The sequence below is a fragment of the Ranitomeya imitator genome, chromosome 2 (genome assembly GCF_032444005.1).
Source record: "Ranitomeya imitator isolate aRanImi1 chromosome 2, aRanImi1.pri, whole genome shotgun sequence".
NCBI lineage: Eukaryota > Metazoa > Chordata > Amphibia > Anura > Dendrobatidae > Ranitomeya > Ranitomeya imitator.
In genome coordinates this window covers 633,701,913-633,721,066 of record NC_091283.1, presented here as the reverse complement: position 1 = coordinate 633,721,066, position 19,154 = coordinate 633,701,913, and the positions used below count along the sequence as shown (strand labels likewise).

The 19,154-nt window shown below is 51.7% G+C and overlaps 1 protein-coding gene across 3 annotated transcripts in view; it reads left to right on the top strand.

Annotated features, from left to right (window-relative positions):
- The first annotated feature begins 14,766 nt into the window (after window positions 1–14,766).
- The window catches only part of SFXN4 (sideroflexin 4), a 97,577-nt gene continuing 93,189 nt past the window's right edge, over window positions 14,767–19,154 (top strand). Inside the window, exon 1 of one of the 3 annotated variants that reach the window (XM_069752648.1) lies at window positions 14,767–14,818. In XM_069752648.1, coding sequence (XP_069608749.1) covers window positions 14,809–14,818 — 10 coding nt within the window. In that variant the 5' untranslated portion in view covers window positions 14,767–14,808. The remainder of the gene's footprint in view (window positions 14,819–19,154) is intronic. The other 2 variants (XM_069752644.1, XM_069752647.1) reach the window with 2 other exon arrangements.

Below are 19,154 nucleotides of genomic sequence, written 5' to 3'. Positions count from 1 at the left end.
CATCCCTGTATATACAACCCTCATCATCCACTGGTGGAGCGCCTGCAGCTCCCATCATCCATCCCTGTATATACAACCCTCATCATCCACTGGTGGAGTAACTGCAGCTCCCATCATCCAGCCCTGTACATACAACCCTCATCATCCACTGGTGGAGCGCCTGCAGATCCCATCATCCAGCCCTGTACATACAACCCTCATCATCCACTGGTGGAGCGCCTGCAGATCCCATCATCCAGCCCTGTACATACAACCCTCATCATCCACTGGTGGAGCGCCTGCAGCTCCCATCATCCAGCCCTGTACATACAACCCTCATCATCCACTGGTGGAGCGCCTGCAGCTCCTATCATCCATCCCTGTATATACAACCCTCATCATCCACTGGTGGAGCGCCTGCAGCTCCCATCATTCATCCCTGGTACATACAACCCTCATCATCCACTGGTGGAGCGCCTGCAGCTCCCATCATTCATCCCTGTATATACAACCCTCATCATCCACTGGTGGAGCGCCTGCAGCTCCCATCATCCATCCCTGTACATACAACCCTCATCATCCACTGGTGGAGCGCCTGCAGATCCCATCATCCATCCCTGTACATACAACCCTCATCATCCACTGGTGGAGTAACTGCAGATCCCATCATCCATCCCTGTACATACAACCCTCATCATCCACTGGTGGAGCGCCTGCAGATCCCATCATCCATCCCTGTACATACAACCCTCATCATTCACTGGTGGAGCGCCTGCAGATCCCATCATCCATCCCTGTACATACAACCCTCATCATCCACTGGTGGAGCGCCTGCAGCTCCCATCATCCATCCCTGTACATACAACCCTCATCATCCATCCCTCTATATACAACCCTCATCATCCACTGGTGGAGCGCCTGCAGCTCCCATCATCCATCCCTGTACATACAACCCTCATCATCCACTGGTGGAGCGCCTGCAGCTCCCATCATCCATCCCTGTACATACAACCCTCATCATCCACTGGTGGAGTAACTGCAGATCCCATCATCCATCCCTGTACATACAACCCTCATCATCCACTGGTGGAGCGCCTGCAGCTCCTATCATCCAGCCCTGTACATACAACCCTCATCATCCACTGGTGCAGCGCCTGCAGCTCCCATCATCCATCCCTGTATATACAACCCTCATCATCCACTGGAGGAGCGCCTGCAGCTCCTATCATCCAGCCCTGTACATACAACCCTCATCATCCACTGGAGGAGCGCCTGCAGCTCCCATCATCCATCCCTGTACATACAACCCTCATCATCCACTGGAGGAGCGCCTGCAGCTCCTATCATCCAGCCCTGTACATACAACCCTCATCATCCACTGGTGCAGCGCCTGCAGCTCCCATCATCCATCCCTGTACATACAACCCTCATCATCCACTGGTGGAGCGCCTGCAGATCCCATCATCAATCCCTGTACATACAACCCTCATCATCCACTGGTGGAGTAACTGCAGATCCCATCATCCATCCCTGTACATACAACCCTCATCATCCACTGGTGGAGCGCCTGCAGCTCCCATCATCCATCCCTGTACATACAACCCTCATCATCCACTGGTGGAGCGCCTGCAGCCCCATCATCCATCCCTGTATATACAACCCTCATCATCCACTGGAGGAGCGCCTGCAGCTCCTATCATCCATCCCTGTATATACAACCCTCATCATCCACTGGAGGAGCGCCTGCAGCTCCCATCATCCATCCCTGTACATACAACCCTCATCATCCACTGGTGGAGCGCCTGCAGCTCCCATCATCCATCCCTGTACATACAACCCTCATCATCCACTGGAGGAGCGCCTGCAGCTCCCATCATCCATCCCTGTACATACAACCCTCATCATCCACTGGTGGAGCGCCTGCAGCTCCCATCATCCAGCCCTGTACATACAACCCTCATCATCCACTGGAGGAGCGCCTGCAGCTCCCATCATCCATCCCTGTACATACAACCCTCATCATCCACTGGAGGAGCGCCTGCAGCTCCTATCATCCAGCCCTGTACATACAACCCTCATCATCCACTGGTGGAGCGCCTGCAGCTCCTATCATCCATCCCTGTATATACAACCCTCATCATCCACTGGTGGAGCGCCTGCAGATCCCATCATCAATCCCTGTACATACAACCCTCATCATCCACTGGTGGAGCGCCTGCAGCTCCTATCATCCAGCCCTGTACATACAACCCTCATCATCCACTGGTGGAGCGCCTGCAGATCCCATCATCAATCCCTGTACATACAACCCTCATCATCCACTGGTGGAGCGCCTGCAGCCCCATCATCCATCCCTGTACATACAACCCTCATCATCCACTGGTGGAGCGACTGCAGCTCCCATCATCCATCCCTGTACATACAACCCTCATCATCCACTGGTGGAGCGCCTGCAGCTCCCATCATCCATCCCTGTACATACAACCCTCATCATCCACTGGTGGAGCGCCTGCAGCCCCATCATCCATCCCTGTATATACAACCCTCATCATCCACTGGAGGAGCGCCTGCAGCTCCTATCATCCATCCCTGTATATACAACCCTCATCATCCACTGGTGGAGCGCCTGCAGCTCCCATCATCCATCCCTGTACATACAACCCTCATCATCCACTGGTGGAGTAACTGCAGATCCCATCATCCATCCCTGTACATACAACCCTCATCATCCACTGGTGGAGCGCCTGCAGATCCCATCATCCATCCCTGTACATACAACCCTCATCATCCACTGGTGGAGCGCCTGCAGCTCCCATCATCCATCCCTGTACATACAACCCTCATCATCCATCCCTCTATATACAACCCTCATCATCCACTGGTGGAGTAACTGCAGATCCCATCATCCATCCCTGTACATACAACCCTCATCATCCACTGGTGGAGCGCCTGCAGCCCCATCATCCATCCCTGTATATACAACCCTTATCATCCACTGGTGGAGTAACTGCAGATCCCATCATCCATCCCTGTACATACAACCCTCATCATCCACTGGTGGAGTAACTGCAGATCCCATCATCCATCCCTGTACATACAACCCTCATCATCCACTGGTGGAGCGCCTGCAGATCCCATCATCCATCCCTGTACATACAACCCTCATCATCCACTGGTGGAGCGCCTGCAGCTCCCATCATCCAGCCCTGTACATACAACCCTCATCATCCACTGGTGGAGCGCCTGCAGCTCCTATCATCCAGCCCTGTACATACAACCCTCATCATCCACTGGTGGAGCGCCTGCAGCTCCCATCATCCATCCCTGTACATACAACCCTCATCATCCACTGGTGGAGCGCCTGCAGCTCCCATCATCCATCCCTGTACATACAACCCTCATCATCCACTGGTGGAGTAACTGCAGCTCCCATCATCCATCCCTGTACATACAACCCTCATCATCCACTGGTGGAGCGCCTGCAGCTCCTATCATCCAGCCCTGTACATACAACCCTCATCATCCACTGGTGCAGCGCCTGCAGCTCCCATCATCCATCCCTGTACATACAACCCTCATCATCCACTGGTGGAGTAACTGCAGATCCCATCATCCATCCCTGTACATACAACCCTCATCATCCACTGGTGGAGCGCCTGCAGCTCCCATCATCCATCCCTGTACATACAACCCTCATCATCCACTGGTGGAGCGCCTGCAGCCCCATCATCCATCCCTGTATATACAACCCTCATCATCCACTGGAGGAGCGCCTGCAGCTCCTATCATCCATCCCTGTATATACAACCCTCATCATCCACTGGTGGAGCGCCTGCAGCTCCCATCATCCATCCCTGTACATACAACCCTCATCATCCACTGGTGGAGCGCCTGCAGCTCCCATCATCCATCCCTGTACATACAACCCTCATCATCCACTGGTGGAGCGCCTGCAGCTCCCATCATCCATCCCTGTACATACAACCCTCATCATCCACTGGTGGAGCGCCTGCAGATCCCATCATCCATCCCTGTATATACAACCCTCATCATCCACTGGTGGAGCGCCTGCAGCTCCCATCATTCATCCCTGTATATACAACCCTCATCATCCACTGGTGGAGCGCCTGCAGCTCCCATCATCCATCCCTGTACATACAACCCTCATCATCCACTGGTGGAGCGCCTGCAGCTCCCATCATCCATCCCTGTACATACAACCCTCATCATCCACTGGTGGAGCGCCTGCAGATCCCATCATCCATCCCTGTATATACAACCCTCATCATCCACTGGTGGAGCGCCTGCAGCCCCATCATCCATCCCTGTATATACAACCCTCATCATCCACTGGTGGAGCGCCTGCAGATCCCATCATCCAGCCCTGTACATACAACCCTCATCATCCACTGGTGGAGCGCCTGCAGCTCCCATCATCCATCCCTGTACATACAACCCTCATCATCCACTGGTGGAGCGACTGCAGCTCCCATCATCCATCCCTGTACATACAACCCTCATCATCCACTGGTGGAGCGCCTGCAGCTCCCATCATTCATCCCTGTACATACAACCCTCATCATCCACTGGTGGAGCGCCTGCAGCTCCCATCATCCATCCCTGTACATACAACCCTCATCATCCACTGGTGGAGCGCCTGCAGCTCCCATCATCCATCCCTGTATATACAACCCTCATCATCCACTGGTGGAGCGCCTGCAGCCCCATCATCCATCCCTGTATATACAACCCTCATCATCCACTGGTGGAGCGCCTGCAGCTCCCATCATCCATCCCTGTACATACAACCCTCATCATCCACTGGTGGAGCGCCTGCAGCTCCCATCATCCATCCCTGTACATACAACCCTCATCATCCACTGGTGGAGCGCCTGCAGCTCCCATCATCCATCCCTGTACATACAACCCTCATCATCCACTGGTGGAGCGTCTGCAGCTCCCATCATCCATCCCTGTATATACAACCCTCATCATCCACTGGTGGAGCGCCTGCAGCTCCCATCATCCATCCCTGTACATACAACCCTCATCATCCACTGGTGGAGCGTCTGCAGCTCCCATCATCCATCCCTGTACATACAACCCTCATCATCCACTGGAGGAGGGACTGCAGCTCCCATCATCCATCCTTGTTCATACAACCCTCATCATCCACTGGTGGAGCGCCTGCAGATCCCATCATCCAGCCCTGTACATACAACCCTCATCATCCACTGGTGGAGCGCCTGCAGCTCCCATCATCCATCCCTGTACATACAACCCTCATCATCCACTGGTGGAGCGCCTGCAGCTCCCATCATCCATCCCTGTACATACAACCCTCATCATCCACTGGTGGAGCGTCTGCAGCTCCCATCATCCATCCCTGTATATACAACCCTCATCATCCACTGGTGGAGCGCCTGCAGCTCCCATCATCCATCCCTGTACATACAACCCTCATCATCCACTGGTGGAGCGTCTGCAGCTCCCATCATCCATCCCTGTACATACAACCCTCATCATCCACTGGAGGAGGGACTGCAGCTCCCATCATCCATCCTTGTTCATACAACCCTCATCATCCACTGGTGGAGCGCCTGCAGCTCCCATCATCCATCCCTGTACATACAACCCTCATCATCCACTGGTGGAGCGCCTGCAGCTCCCATCATCCATCCCTGTACATACAACCCTCATCATCCACTGGTGGAGCGCCTGCAGCTCCCATCATCCATCCCTGTACATACAACCCTCATCATCCACTGGTGGAGCGCCTGCAGCTCCCATCATCCATCCCTGTACATACAACCCTCATCATCCACTGGTGGAGCGTCTGCAGCTCCCATCATCCATCCCTGTATATACAACCCTCATCATCCACTGGTGGAGCGCCTGCAGCTCCCATCATCCATCCCTGTACATACAACCCTCATCATCCACTGGTGGAGCGTCTGCAGCTCCCATCATCCATCCCTGTACATACAACCCTCATCATCCACTGGAGGAGGGACTGCAGCTCCCATCATCCATCCTTGTTCATACAACCCTCATCATCCACTGGTGGAGCGCCTGCAGCTCCCATCATCCAGCCCTGTACATACAACCCTCATCATCCACTGGTGGAGCGCCTGCAGCTCCCATCATTCATCCCTGTATATACAACCCTCATCATCCACTGGTGGAGCGCCTGCAGCCCCATCATCCATCCCTGTATATACAACCCTCATCATCCACTGGTGGAGTAACTGCAGATCCCATCATCCATCCCTGTACATACAACCCTCATCATCCACTGGTGGAGCGCCTGCAGCTCCCATCATCCATCCCTGTACATACAACCCTCATCATCCACTGGTGGAGCGCCTGCAGCTCCCATCATCCATCCCTGTGCATACAACCCTCATCATCCACTGGTGGAGCGCCTGCAGCTCCCATCATCCATCCCTGTACATACAACCCTCATCATCCACTGGTGGAGCGCCTGCAGCTCCCATCATCCATCCCTGTATATACAACCCTCATCATCCACTGGAGGAGCGCCTGCAGCTCCTATCATCCATCCCTGTATATACAACCCTCATCATCCACTGGAGGAGCGCCTGCAGCTCCTATCATCCATCCCTGTATATACAACCCTCATCATCCACTGGTGGAGCACCTGCAGATCCCATCATCCATCCCTGTATATACAACCCTCATCATCCACTGGTGGAGCGCCTGCAGCTCCCATCATTCATCCCTGTATATACAACCCTCATCATCCACTGGTGGAGCGCCTGCAGCTCCCATCATCCATCCCTGTACATACAACCCTCATCATCCACTGGTGGAGCGCCTGCAGCTCCCATCATCCATCCCTGTATATACAACCCTCATCATCCACTGGTGGAGCGCCTGCAGCTCCCATCATCCATCCCTGTACATACAACCCTCATCATCCACTGGTGGAGCGCCTGCAGATCCCATCATCCATCCCTGTATATACAACCCTCATCATCCACTGGTGGAGCGCCTGCAGCTCCCATCATTCATCCCTGTATATACAACCCTCATCATCCACTGGTGGAGCGCCTGCAGCTCCCATCATCCATCCCTGTACATACAACCCTCATCATCCACTGGTGGAGCGCCTGCAGCTCCCATCATCCATCCCTGTACATACAACCCTCATCATCCACTGGTGGAGCGCCTGCAGATCCCATCATCCATCCCTGTATATACAACCCTCATCATCCACTGGTGGAGCGCCTGCAGCTCCCATCATTCATCCCTGTATATACAACCCTCATCATCCACTGGAGGAGCGCCTGCAGCTCCTATCATCCATCCCTGTATATACAACCCTCATCATCCACTGGAGGAGCGCCTGCAGCTCCCATCATCCATCCCTGTATATACAACCCTCATCATCCACTGGTGGAGCGACTGCAGCTCCCATCATCCATCCCTGTATATACAACCCTCATCATCCACTGGTGGAGCGCCTGCAGCTCCCATCATCCATCCCTGTATATACAACCCTCATCATCCACTGGAGGAGCGCCTGCAGCTCCCATCATCCATCCCTGTATATACAACCCTCATCATCCACTGGTGGAGCGCCTGCAGCCCCATCATCCATCCCTGTATATACAACCCTCATCATCCACTGGTGGAGTAACTGCAGATCCCATCATCCATCCCTGTACATACAACCCTCATCATCCACTGGTGGAGCGCCTGCAGCTCCCATCATCCATCCCTGTACATACAACCCTCATCATCCACTGGTGGAGCGCCTGCAGCCCCATCATCCATCCCTGTATATACAACCCTCATCATCCACTGGAGGAGCGCCTGCAGCTCCTATCATCCATCCCTGTATATACAACCCTCATCATCCACTGGAGGAGCGCCTGCAGCTCCTATCATCCATCCCTGTATATACAACCCTCATCATCCACTGGAGGAGCGCCTGCAGCTCCCATCATCCATCCCTGTATATACAACCCTCATCATCCACTGGTGGAGCGCCTGCAGCTCCCATCATCCATCCCTGTACATACAACCCTCATCATCCACTGGTGGAGCGCCTGCAGATCCCATCATCCATCCCTGTATATACAACCCTCATCATCCACTGGTGGAGCGCCTGCAGCTCCCATCATTCATCCCTGTATATACAACCCTCATCATCCACTGGTGGAGCGCCTGCAGCTCCCATCATTCATCCCTGTATATACAACCCTCATCATCCACTGGTGGAGCGCCTGCAGCTCCCATCATCCATCCCTGTACATACAACCCTCATCATCCACTGGTGGAGCGCCTGCAGCTCCCATCATCCATCCCTGTACATACAACCCTCATCATCCACTGGTGGAGCGCCTGCAGCTCCTATCATCCAGCCCTGTACATACAACTCTCATCATCCACTGGTGGAGCGCCTGCAGCTCCCATCATCCATCCCTGTATATACAACCCTCATCATCCACTGGTGGAGCGCCTGCAGCTCCCATCATCCAGCCCTGTACATACAACCCTCATCATCCACTGGTGGAGCGCCTGCAGATCCCATCATCAATCCCTGTACATACAACCCTCATCATCCACTGGTGGAGCGCCTGCAGCTCCCATCATCCATCCCTGTACATACAACCCTCATCATCCACTGGTGGAGCGCCTGCAGCCCCATCATCCATCCCTGTATATACAACCCTCATCATCCACTGGAGGAGCGCCTGCAGCTCCCATCATCCATCCCTGTATATACAACCCTCATCATCCACTGGAGGAGCGCCTGCAGCTCCCATCATCCATCCCTGTATATACAACCCTCATCATCCACTGGTGGAGCGCCTGCAGCTCCCATCATCCATCCCTGTACATACAACCCTCATCATCCACTGGTGGAGCGTCTGCAGCTCCCATCATCCATCCCTGTACATACAACCCTCATCATCCACTGGTGGAGCGCCTGCAGATCCCATCATCCATCCCTGTATATACAACCCTCATCATCCACTGGTGGAGCGCCTGCAGCTCCCATCATTCATCCCTGTATATACAACCCTCATCATCCACTGGTGGAGCGCCTGCAGCTCCCATCATCCATCCCTGTACATACAACCCTCATCATCCACTGGTGGAGCGCCTGCAGCTCCCATCATCCATCCCTGTACATACAACCCTCATCATCCACTGGTGGAGCGCCTGCAGATCCCATCATCCATCCCTGTATATACAACCCTTATCATCCACTGGTGGAGCGCCTGCAGCTCCCATCATTCATCCCTGTATATACAACCCTCATCATCCACTGGTGGAGCGCCTGCAGCTCCTATCATCCAGCCCTGTACATACAACCCTCATCATCCACTGGTGGAGCGTCTGCAGCTCCTATCATCCAGCCCTGTACATACAACTCTCATCATCCACTGGTGGAGCGCCTGCAGCTCCCATCATCCATCCCTGTATATACAACCCTCATCATCCACTGGAGGAGCGCCTGCAGCTCCCATCATCCAGCCCTGTACATACAACCCTCATCATCCACTGGTGGAGCGCCTGCAGCTCCCATCATCCATCCCTGTACATACAACCCTCATCATCCACTGGTGGAGCGCCTGCAGCTCCCATCATCCATCCCTGTATATACAACCCTCATCATCCACTGGTGGAGCGCCTGCAGCTCCCATCATCCATCCCTGTATATACAACCCTCATCATCCACTGGAGGAGCGCCTGCAGCTCCCATCATCCATCCCTGTATATACAACCCTCATCATCCACTGGTGGAGCGCCTGCAGCTCCCATCATCCATCCCTGTATATACAACCCTCATCATCCACTGGAGGAGCGCCTGCAGCTCCCATCATCCATCCCTGTATATACAACCCTCATCATCCACTGGAGGAGCGCCTGCAGCTCCCATCATCCATCCCTGTATATACAACCCTCATCATCCACTGGTGGAGCGCCTGCAGCTCCCATCATCCATCCCTGTATATACAACCCTCATCATCCACTGGAGGAGCGTCTGCAGCTCCCATCATCCATCCCTGTATATACAACCCTCATCATCCACTGGAGGAGCGCCTGCAGCTCCCATCATCCATCCCTGTATATACAACCCTCATCATCCACTGGAGGAGCGCCTGCAGCTCCCATCATCCATCCCTGTATATACAACCCTCATCATCCACTGGTGGAGCGCCTGCAGCTCCCATCATCCATCCCTGTATATACAACCCTCATCATCCACTGGAGGAGCGTCTGCAGCTCCCATCATTCATCCCTGTATATACAACCCTCATCATCCACTGGTGGAGCGTCTGCAGCTCCTATCATCCAGCCCTGTACATACAACTCTCATCATCCACTGGTGGAGCGCCTGCAGCTCCCATCATCCATCCCTGTATATACAACCCTCATCATCCACTGGTGGAGCGCCTGCAGCTCCCATCATCCAGCCCTGTACATACAACCCTCATCATCCACTGGAGGAGCTCCTGCAGCTCCCATCATCCAGCCCTGTACATACAACCCTCATCATCCACTGGTGGAGCTCCTGCAGCTCCCATCATCCAGCCCTGTACATACAACCCTCATCATCCACTGGTGGAGCGCCTGCAGCTCCCATCATCCATCCCTGTACATACAACCCTCATCATCCACTGGTGGAGCTCCTGCAGCTCCCATCATCCAGCCCTGTACATACAACCCTCATCATCCACTGGTGGAGCTCCTGCAGCTCCCATCATCCAGCCCTGTACATACAACCCTCATCATCCACTGGTGGAGCGCCTGCAGCTCCCATCATCCATCCCTGTACATACAACCCTCATCATCCACTGGTGGAGCGCCTGCAGCTCCTATCATCCAGCCCTGTACATACAACCCTCATCATCCACTGGTGGAGCGCCTGCAGCTCCCATCATCCATCCCTGTATATACAACCCTCATCATCCACTGGAGGAGCGCCTGCAGCTCCCATCATCCAGCCCTGTACATACAACCCTCATCATCCACTGGTGGAGCGCCTGCAGCTCCCATCATCCATCCCTGTACATACAACCCTCATCATCCACTGGTGGAGCGCCTGCAGCTCCCATCATCCAGCCCTGTACATACAACCCTCATCATCCACTGGTGGAGCGCCTGCAGCTCCCATCATCCAGCCCTGTACATACAACTCTCATCATCCACTGGTGGAGCGCCTGCAGCTCCCATCATCCATCCCTGTATATACAACCCTCATCATCCACTGGTGGAGCGCCTGCAGATCCCATCATCCATCCCTGTATATACAACCCTCATCATCCACTGGTGGAGCGCCTGCAGCTCCTATCATCCAGCCCTGTACATACAACCCTCATCATCCACTGGTGGAGCGCCTGCAGATCCCATCATTCATCCCTGTATATACAACCCTCATCATCCACTGGTGGAGCGCCTGCAGCTCCCATCATCCAGCCCTGTACATACAACCCTCATCATCCACTGGTGGAGCGCCTGCAGCTCCCATCATCCATCCCTGTATATACAACCCTCATCATCCACTGGAGGAGCGCCTGCAGCTCCCATCATCCATCCCTGTACATACAACCCTCATCATCCACTGGAGGAGGGACTGCAGATCCCATCATCCATCCCTGTACATACAACCCTCATCATCCACTGGTGGAGCTCCTGCAGATCCCATCATCCAGCCCTGTACATACAACCCTCATCATTCACTGGTGGAGCGCCTGCAGCTCCCATCATCCATCCATCATCCATCCCTGTACATACAACCCTCATCATCCACTGGAGGAGCGCCTGCAGCTCCCATCATCATCCCTGTATATACAACCCTCATCATCCACTGGTGGAGCGCCTGCAGCTCCCATCATCATCCCTGTATATACAACCCTCATCATCCACTGGTGGAGCGCCTGCAGCTCCCATCATCCAGCCCTGTACATACAACCCTCATCATCCACTGGTGGAGCGCCTGCAGCTCCCATCATCCAGCCCTGTACATACAACCCTCATCATCCACTGGTGGAGCGTCTGCAGCTCCCATCATCCATCCCTGTACATACAACCCTCATCATCCACTGGTGGAGCGCCTGCAACTCCTATCATCCATCCCTGTATATACAACCCTCATCATCCACTGGTGGAGGGCCTGCAGCTCCCATCATCCATCCCTGTATATACAACCCTCATCATCCACTGGTGGAGCGCCTGCAGCTCCCATCATCCATCCCTGTATATACAACCCTCATCATCCACTGGTGGAGCGCCTGCAGATCCCATCATCCATCCCTGTACATACAACCCTCATCATCCACTGGTGGAGCGCCTGCAGCTCCCATCATCCATCCCTGGTTCATACAACCCTCATCATCCACTGGTGGAGCGACTGCAGCCCCATCATCCATCCCTGTACATACAACCCTCATCATCCACTGGTGGAGCGCCTGCAGCCCCATCATCCATCCCTGTACATACAACCCTCATCATCCACTGGTGGAGCGCCTGCAGCTCCCATCATCCATCCCTGTACATACAACCCTCATCATCCACTGGTGGAGCGCCTGCAGCCCCATCATCCATCCCTGTACATACAACCCTCATCATCCACTGGTGGAGCGCCTGCAGCTCCCATCATCCAGCCCTGTACATACAACCCTCATCATCCACTGGTGGAGCGTCTGCAGCTCCCATCATCCAGCCCTGTACATACAACCCTCATCATCCACTGGTGGAGCGCCTGCAGCCCCATCATCCATCCCTGTACATACAACCCTCATCATCCACTGGTGGAGCGCCTGCAGATCCCATCATTCATCCCTGTATATACAACCCTCATCATCCACTGGTGGAGCGCCTGCAGCTCCCATCATCCATCCCTGTACATACAACCATCATCATCCACTGGTGGAGTAACTGCAGATCCCATCATTCATCCCTGTATATACAACCCTCATCATCCACTGGTGGAGCGCCTGCAGCTCCTATCATCCAGCCCTGTACATACAACCCTCATCATCCACTGGTGGAGCGCCTGCAGATCCCATCATCCATCCCTGTACATACAACCCTCATCATCCACTGGTGGAGCGCCTGCAGATCCCATCATCCATCCCTGTACATACAACCCTCATCATCCACTGGTGGAGCGCCTGCAGATCCCATCATCCATCCCTGTACATACAACCCTCATCATCCACTGGTGGAGCGCCTGCAGATCCCATCATCCATCCCTGTACATACAACCCTCATCATCCACTGGTGGAGCGCCTGCAGCTCCCATCATCCATCCCTGGTTCATACAACCCTCATCATCCACTGGTGGAGCGACTGCAGCCCCATCATCCATCCCTGTACATACAACCCTCATCATCCACTGGTGGAGCGCCTGCAGCCCCATCATCCATCCCTGTACATACAACCCTCATCATCCACTGGTGGAGCGCCTGCAGCTCCCATCATCCATCCCTGTACATACAACCCTCATCATCCACTGGTGGAGCGCCTGCAGCCCCATCATCCATCCCTGTACATACAACCCTCATCATCCACTGGTGGAGCGCCTGCAGCTCCCATCATCCAGCCCTGTACATACAACCCTCATCATCCACTGGTGGAGCGTCTGCAGCTCCCATCATCCAGCCCTGTACATACAACCCTCATCATCCACTGGTGGAGCGCCTGCAGCCCCATCATCCATCCCTGTACATACAACCCTCATCATCCACTGGTGGAGCGCCTGCAGATCCCATCATTCATCCCTGTATATACAACCCTCATCATCCACTGGTGGAGCGCCTGCAGCTCCCATCATCCATCCCTGTACATACAACCATCATCATCCACTGGTGGAGTAACTGCAGATCCCATCATTCATCCCTGTATATACAACCCTCATCATCCACTGGTGGAGCGCCTGCAGCTCCTATCATCCAGCCCTGTACATACAACCCTCATCATCCACTGGTGGAGCGCCTGCAGATCCCATCATCCATCCCTGTACATACAACCCTCATCATCCACTGGTGGAGCGCCTGCAGATCCCATCATCCATCCCTGTACATACAACCCTCATCATCCACTGGTGGAGCGCCTGCAGATCCCATCATCCATCCCTGTACATACAACCCTCATCATCCACTGGTGGAGCGACTGCAGCTCCCATCATCCATCCCTGTACATACAACCCTCATCATCCACTGGTGGAGCGCCTGCAGCTCCCATCATCCATCCCTGTACATACAACCCTCATCATCCACTGGTGGAGCGCCTGCAGCTCCCATCATCCATCCCTGTACATACAACCCTCATCATCCACTGGTGGAGCGCCTGCAGCTCCCATCATCCATCCCTGTATATACAACCCTCATCATCCACTGGTGGAGCGCCTGCAGATCCCATCATTCATCCCTGTATATACAACCCTCATCATCCACTGGTGGAGCGCCTGCAGCTCCCATCATCCATCCCTGTACATACAACCCTCATCATCCACTGGTGGAGCGCCTGCAGATCCCATCATCCATCCCTGTACATACAACCCTCATCATCCACTGGTGGAGCGCCTGCAGCTCCCATCATCCATCCCTGTACATACAACCCTCATCATCCACTGGTGGAGCGCCTGCAGATCCCATCATTCATCCCTGTATATACAACCATCATCATCCATCCCTGTATTTCATCCCTCACATATATGACGCTTTCTATCCCCGTCTCCCATGAGGCTGAGCGCGGAGGACAGAAGTGTTGGGGGAGGGTTTCTGTGCCGGAACCTTTGTTGTTAGACGATATTTCCGGGAAACTCCTGATCTGTGAACACTCAGCATGGCTGCGCGGTTGTGGCCAAATCCAAGTCACTAAAGGACCTGGTCCCTCTGCCGACTTGGATTTAGCCGGCTCAGTATAGAGAAAGCTAAATCCCAGTCAGCAGAGGGACCAGGTCCTTTAGTGCAGGGGTCCCCAACTCCAGTCCTCAAGGCCCACCAACATGTCATGTTTTCAGGATTTCCTTAGTCTTGCCCAGGTAATAATTGCATCACCTGTGCAATGCAAAGGAAATCCTGAAAACATGACCTGTTGGTGGGCCTTGAGGACTGGAGTTGGGGACCCCTGCTTTAGTGACTTGGTTTTAGCCTGCTCTATATAAGATGCTAAATCCCAGTAGACAGAAGGACCCTTATTGTATATAGATAGATAGATATGGATCCTGTCATTTTTTTGAGCCGCAGACTAAATATGACATCTGATCACACATTTATTGATATGTGACGATTACACGCACATTTTCCCCTTAATCCCAGTGTGTACAATATTCTGCGCCAATCTCATCCGCGTCCCGTTTTATTTTCTGGTGATCATTTTTGTAGATCACACGACCACAGATTTTTTTCCATGCATGCACCTAGGAGTGTTTTAACCCTCGGGCGATTTTCCGTTTTTTAACATTTTTTTTCCTTCCCATAACTTATTTTTCCATCCACATCGCCGTTGGGATTTTTTTTTTATTTTGGCGGGACGTTATTATTGATACCATTTTGGCGCGGATACCATGTTTTGATCACCTCTTATTTCATTTTATTGCAATGTTGCAGCGACAAAAAAAACGTAATTATGGCGTTTCGAGTTTACTTCTCGTTATGCCGTTTACCAATCAGATTATTTTATATTTTCATTGGTCAGACATTTCTGAACACATCAATTCCCAATTACTTTTTTTTAATGGAGCAAAAGCGATATTTTTTTTCTTATATTTTTATGATATATGACGTAATTTGTAGATCACACAACCACAGGAGTGATTTAACTCTCCGGCGATTTTCATTTTTTTTATATTTTTTTTTTCCTGCCCATAACTTATTTTTCCATCCACATCGCCTTTGGGATTTTTTTTATTTTGGCGGGACGTTCTTATTGATGCCATTTTGGCGCGGATACCATGTTTTGATCACCTCTTATTTCATTTTATTGCAATGTTGCGGCGACCAAAAAAAAGTCATTATGGTGTTTCGAGTTTTTTTCTCGTTATGCCGTTTACTGATCAGATTATTTTACATTTTGATTGGTCAGACCTTTCTGAACACGACAAGTCCCAATTTCCAATTTTTATTTTTTTTTAAATGGAGCAAAAGTGATATTTTTTTATATATTTTTATGATATATGACGTAACTACATCATGCGTTGTGAAGGGGTCAATTCTATAACTATTGGCCAAATGGACCAGGTCCTTCTGCCGACTTGGATTTAGCCGGCTCTCTGTGAGAAAGCTAAATCACGGTCGGCTAAAGGACCAGGTCCCTCTGTGCACTGGCATTTAGCTTTCTCACACAGAGTCGGCTATTTCCAAGTCGGCAGAGGGACCAGGTCCTTTAGCCGACTTGGTTTTAGCCTGCTCTATATAAGAATGCTAAATCCCAGTAGACAGAAGGACCCTTATTGTATATAGATATATATGAATCCTGTCATGTCATTTTTTTTGCAGTAATATTGAGCCGCAGACTAAATATGACATCTGATCACACATTTATTTATATGCGACAATTATACGCAAGAATTTTCCCCTTAATCCCAGTGTGTACAATATTCTGCGCCAATCTCATCTGCGTCCCGTTTTATTTACTGGTGATCATTTTTGTAGATCACACAACCACAATTTTTTTTACATGCATGCACCTAGGAGTGTTTTAACCCTCGGGTGAATTTCCTTTTATTAGAAAAAATTTTTCCTTCCCATAACTTATTTATTTTTCCATCCACATCGCACATGGGAATTTTTTTTATTTTGGCGGGACGTTCTTATTGATGCCATTTTGGCGCGGATACCATGTTTTGATCACCCCTTATTTCATTTTATTGCAATGTTGCGGCGACCCAAAAAAAGTCATTATGGTGTTTCGAGTTTTTTTCTCGTTATGCCGTTTACTGATCAGATTATTTTACATTTTGATTGGTCAGACCTTTCTGAACACTTAAATTCCAAATCTGTGTATTTTTTTAATTGAGCAAAAGCAATATATTTTTTTCTCATATTTCTATGATATATGATGTAACTGCATCATGCGTTGTGAAGGGGTTAATACTATAATTATTGACCAAATGGACCAGGTCCTTCTGCCAACTTGGATTTAGCCTGCCCTCTGTGAGAAAGCTAAATCCCGGTCGGCTAAAGGACCAGGTCCCTGTGAGTGTTTTAATAATAGATCTAGCAGGCTAAAGGACCAGGTCCCTGTGAGTGTTTTAATAATAGATCTAGCAGGCTAAAGGACCAGGTCCCTGTGAGTGTTTTAATAATAGATCTAGCAGGCTAAAGGACCAGGTCCTTCTGCCAGCTTGAATTTAGCCTGCTCTCTGTGAGAAAGCTAAATCCCGGTCGGCTAAAGGACCAGGTCCCTGTGAGTGTTTTAATACTAGATCTAGTAGGTTAAAGGACCAGGTCCTTCTTTCAACTTGGATTTATCCTGGTCTCTGTGAGAAAGCTAAATCCCATTTGGCTAAGGCCTCTTTCACACTTCCCTTTCTTGCAATCTGTCGCAATCCGTAATTTTGGGCAAAAACGGATCCTGCAAATGTGCTCGCAGGATGCGTTTTTTTACCACACGTCGCGTCCGTCATGCTACGGATCCGTCGTGTTTTGGCGGACCGTCGTCACAAAAAAATGTTCAATGTAACGTGTTTTTCTACGTCGCGTCCGCCATTTTCGACCGCGCATGTGCGGCCGAAACTCCGCCCCCTCCTCCCCAGACTGCAGAATGGTCAGCGGATGCGTCAAAAAACTGCATCCGCTGCCCACGTCGTGCAAAACTTTCACAACGTCCGTCGGTACGTCGGCCCGACGCATTGCGACGAAAGATGATCTACTAGATCTAGCAGGCTAAAAGACCAGGTCCTTCTGCCAACTTGAATTTAGCCTGCTCACTGTGAGAAAGCTAAATCCAAGTGGGATAAAGGACCAGGTCCCTTGAAGTGGTTTAATACCAGACTTAGGCTAGGGTCACATTGCGTTATGTTGTATTGTATATTGGGCGTGCGCTAGCGATTTGAGTGACGGACCGCGAACACTGCTTGCAGCGTTCGCGGTCCGTTCCTCGCTAGCGCAGATCGGGGATCTGCGCTAGCGGGATCGGCTAATGCGATCCCTTTTGGGACGTTGCGTTAGCGCAGTCCATAGCGCTATGCGCTAAACGGACTGCCCTAACGCAATGTGACCCTAGCCTTAGTAAGCTAAAACACCAGGTCCTTCTGCCCACTTAGATTTAGCTTGCTGTATGTAACAAATTCTAGTGGGCAACGCAGTCCAACAGTGATTCACCATCTGATGCACTGTAATGATTCCACTGGTTCACTGTCGGACTTCCGTACTGTAGTGCCCCTGTGTCACGCATGGGGCAGTCCGGCAATCCAACCTACTACAATGTTTCCGCCAGGTTATGCGTATTGCCGGTCACTGTGCTCCTTGAGTTCACCTCAAGTGACAGTTGACAGCTCAGAGGGTTCTGTGATAACCGCAAACTGTAATCTCCAGTGACCTCACAGGTGGTGGCTTCCATGCCACCCTTAGGCCGGCGTCACACTCGGCGTAAGACAATACGGTCCGTAATTTACGGCCGTAATACGCAGAAAAGTCCCCAAAATAGTGGTCTGTATCTCCTCCGTAGGAAGGGTGTGTCAGCGTATTTTGCGCATGGCATCCTCCGTATGTAATCCGTATGGCATCCGTACTGCAAGATTTTCTCGCAGGCTTGCAAAACCGACATATGGACATACAATGGATCTATGTGCTCAAAAAATCGTAACAACATATATACTGTCTATATATATATATATATATATATATATATATATATATATATATATATATATATATATATATATATATATATTAGATTGTGGCCCGATTCTAACGCATCGGGTATTCTAGAATATGCATGCCCCCGTAGTATATGGACAATGTTGATTCCAGAATTCGCGGCAGACTGTGCCCGTCGCTGATTGGTCGAGGCAACCTTTATGACATCATCGTCGCCATGGCAACCATTATGACATCATCGTCGCTGTGCCCGTTGATGATTGGTCGAGGCCTGGCGGCCTTGACCAATCAGAGACGCGGGATTTCCAGGACAGACAGACAGACAGACAGACAGACGGAAAAACCCTTAGGCAATTATATATATAG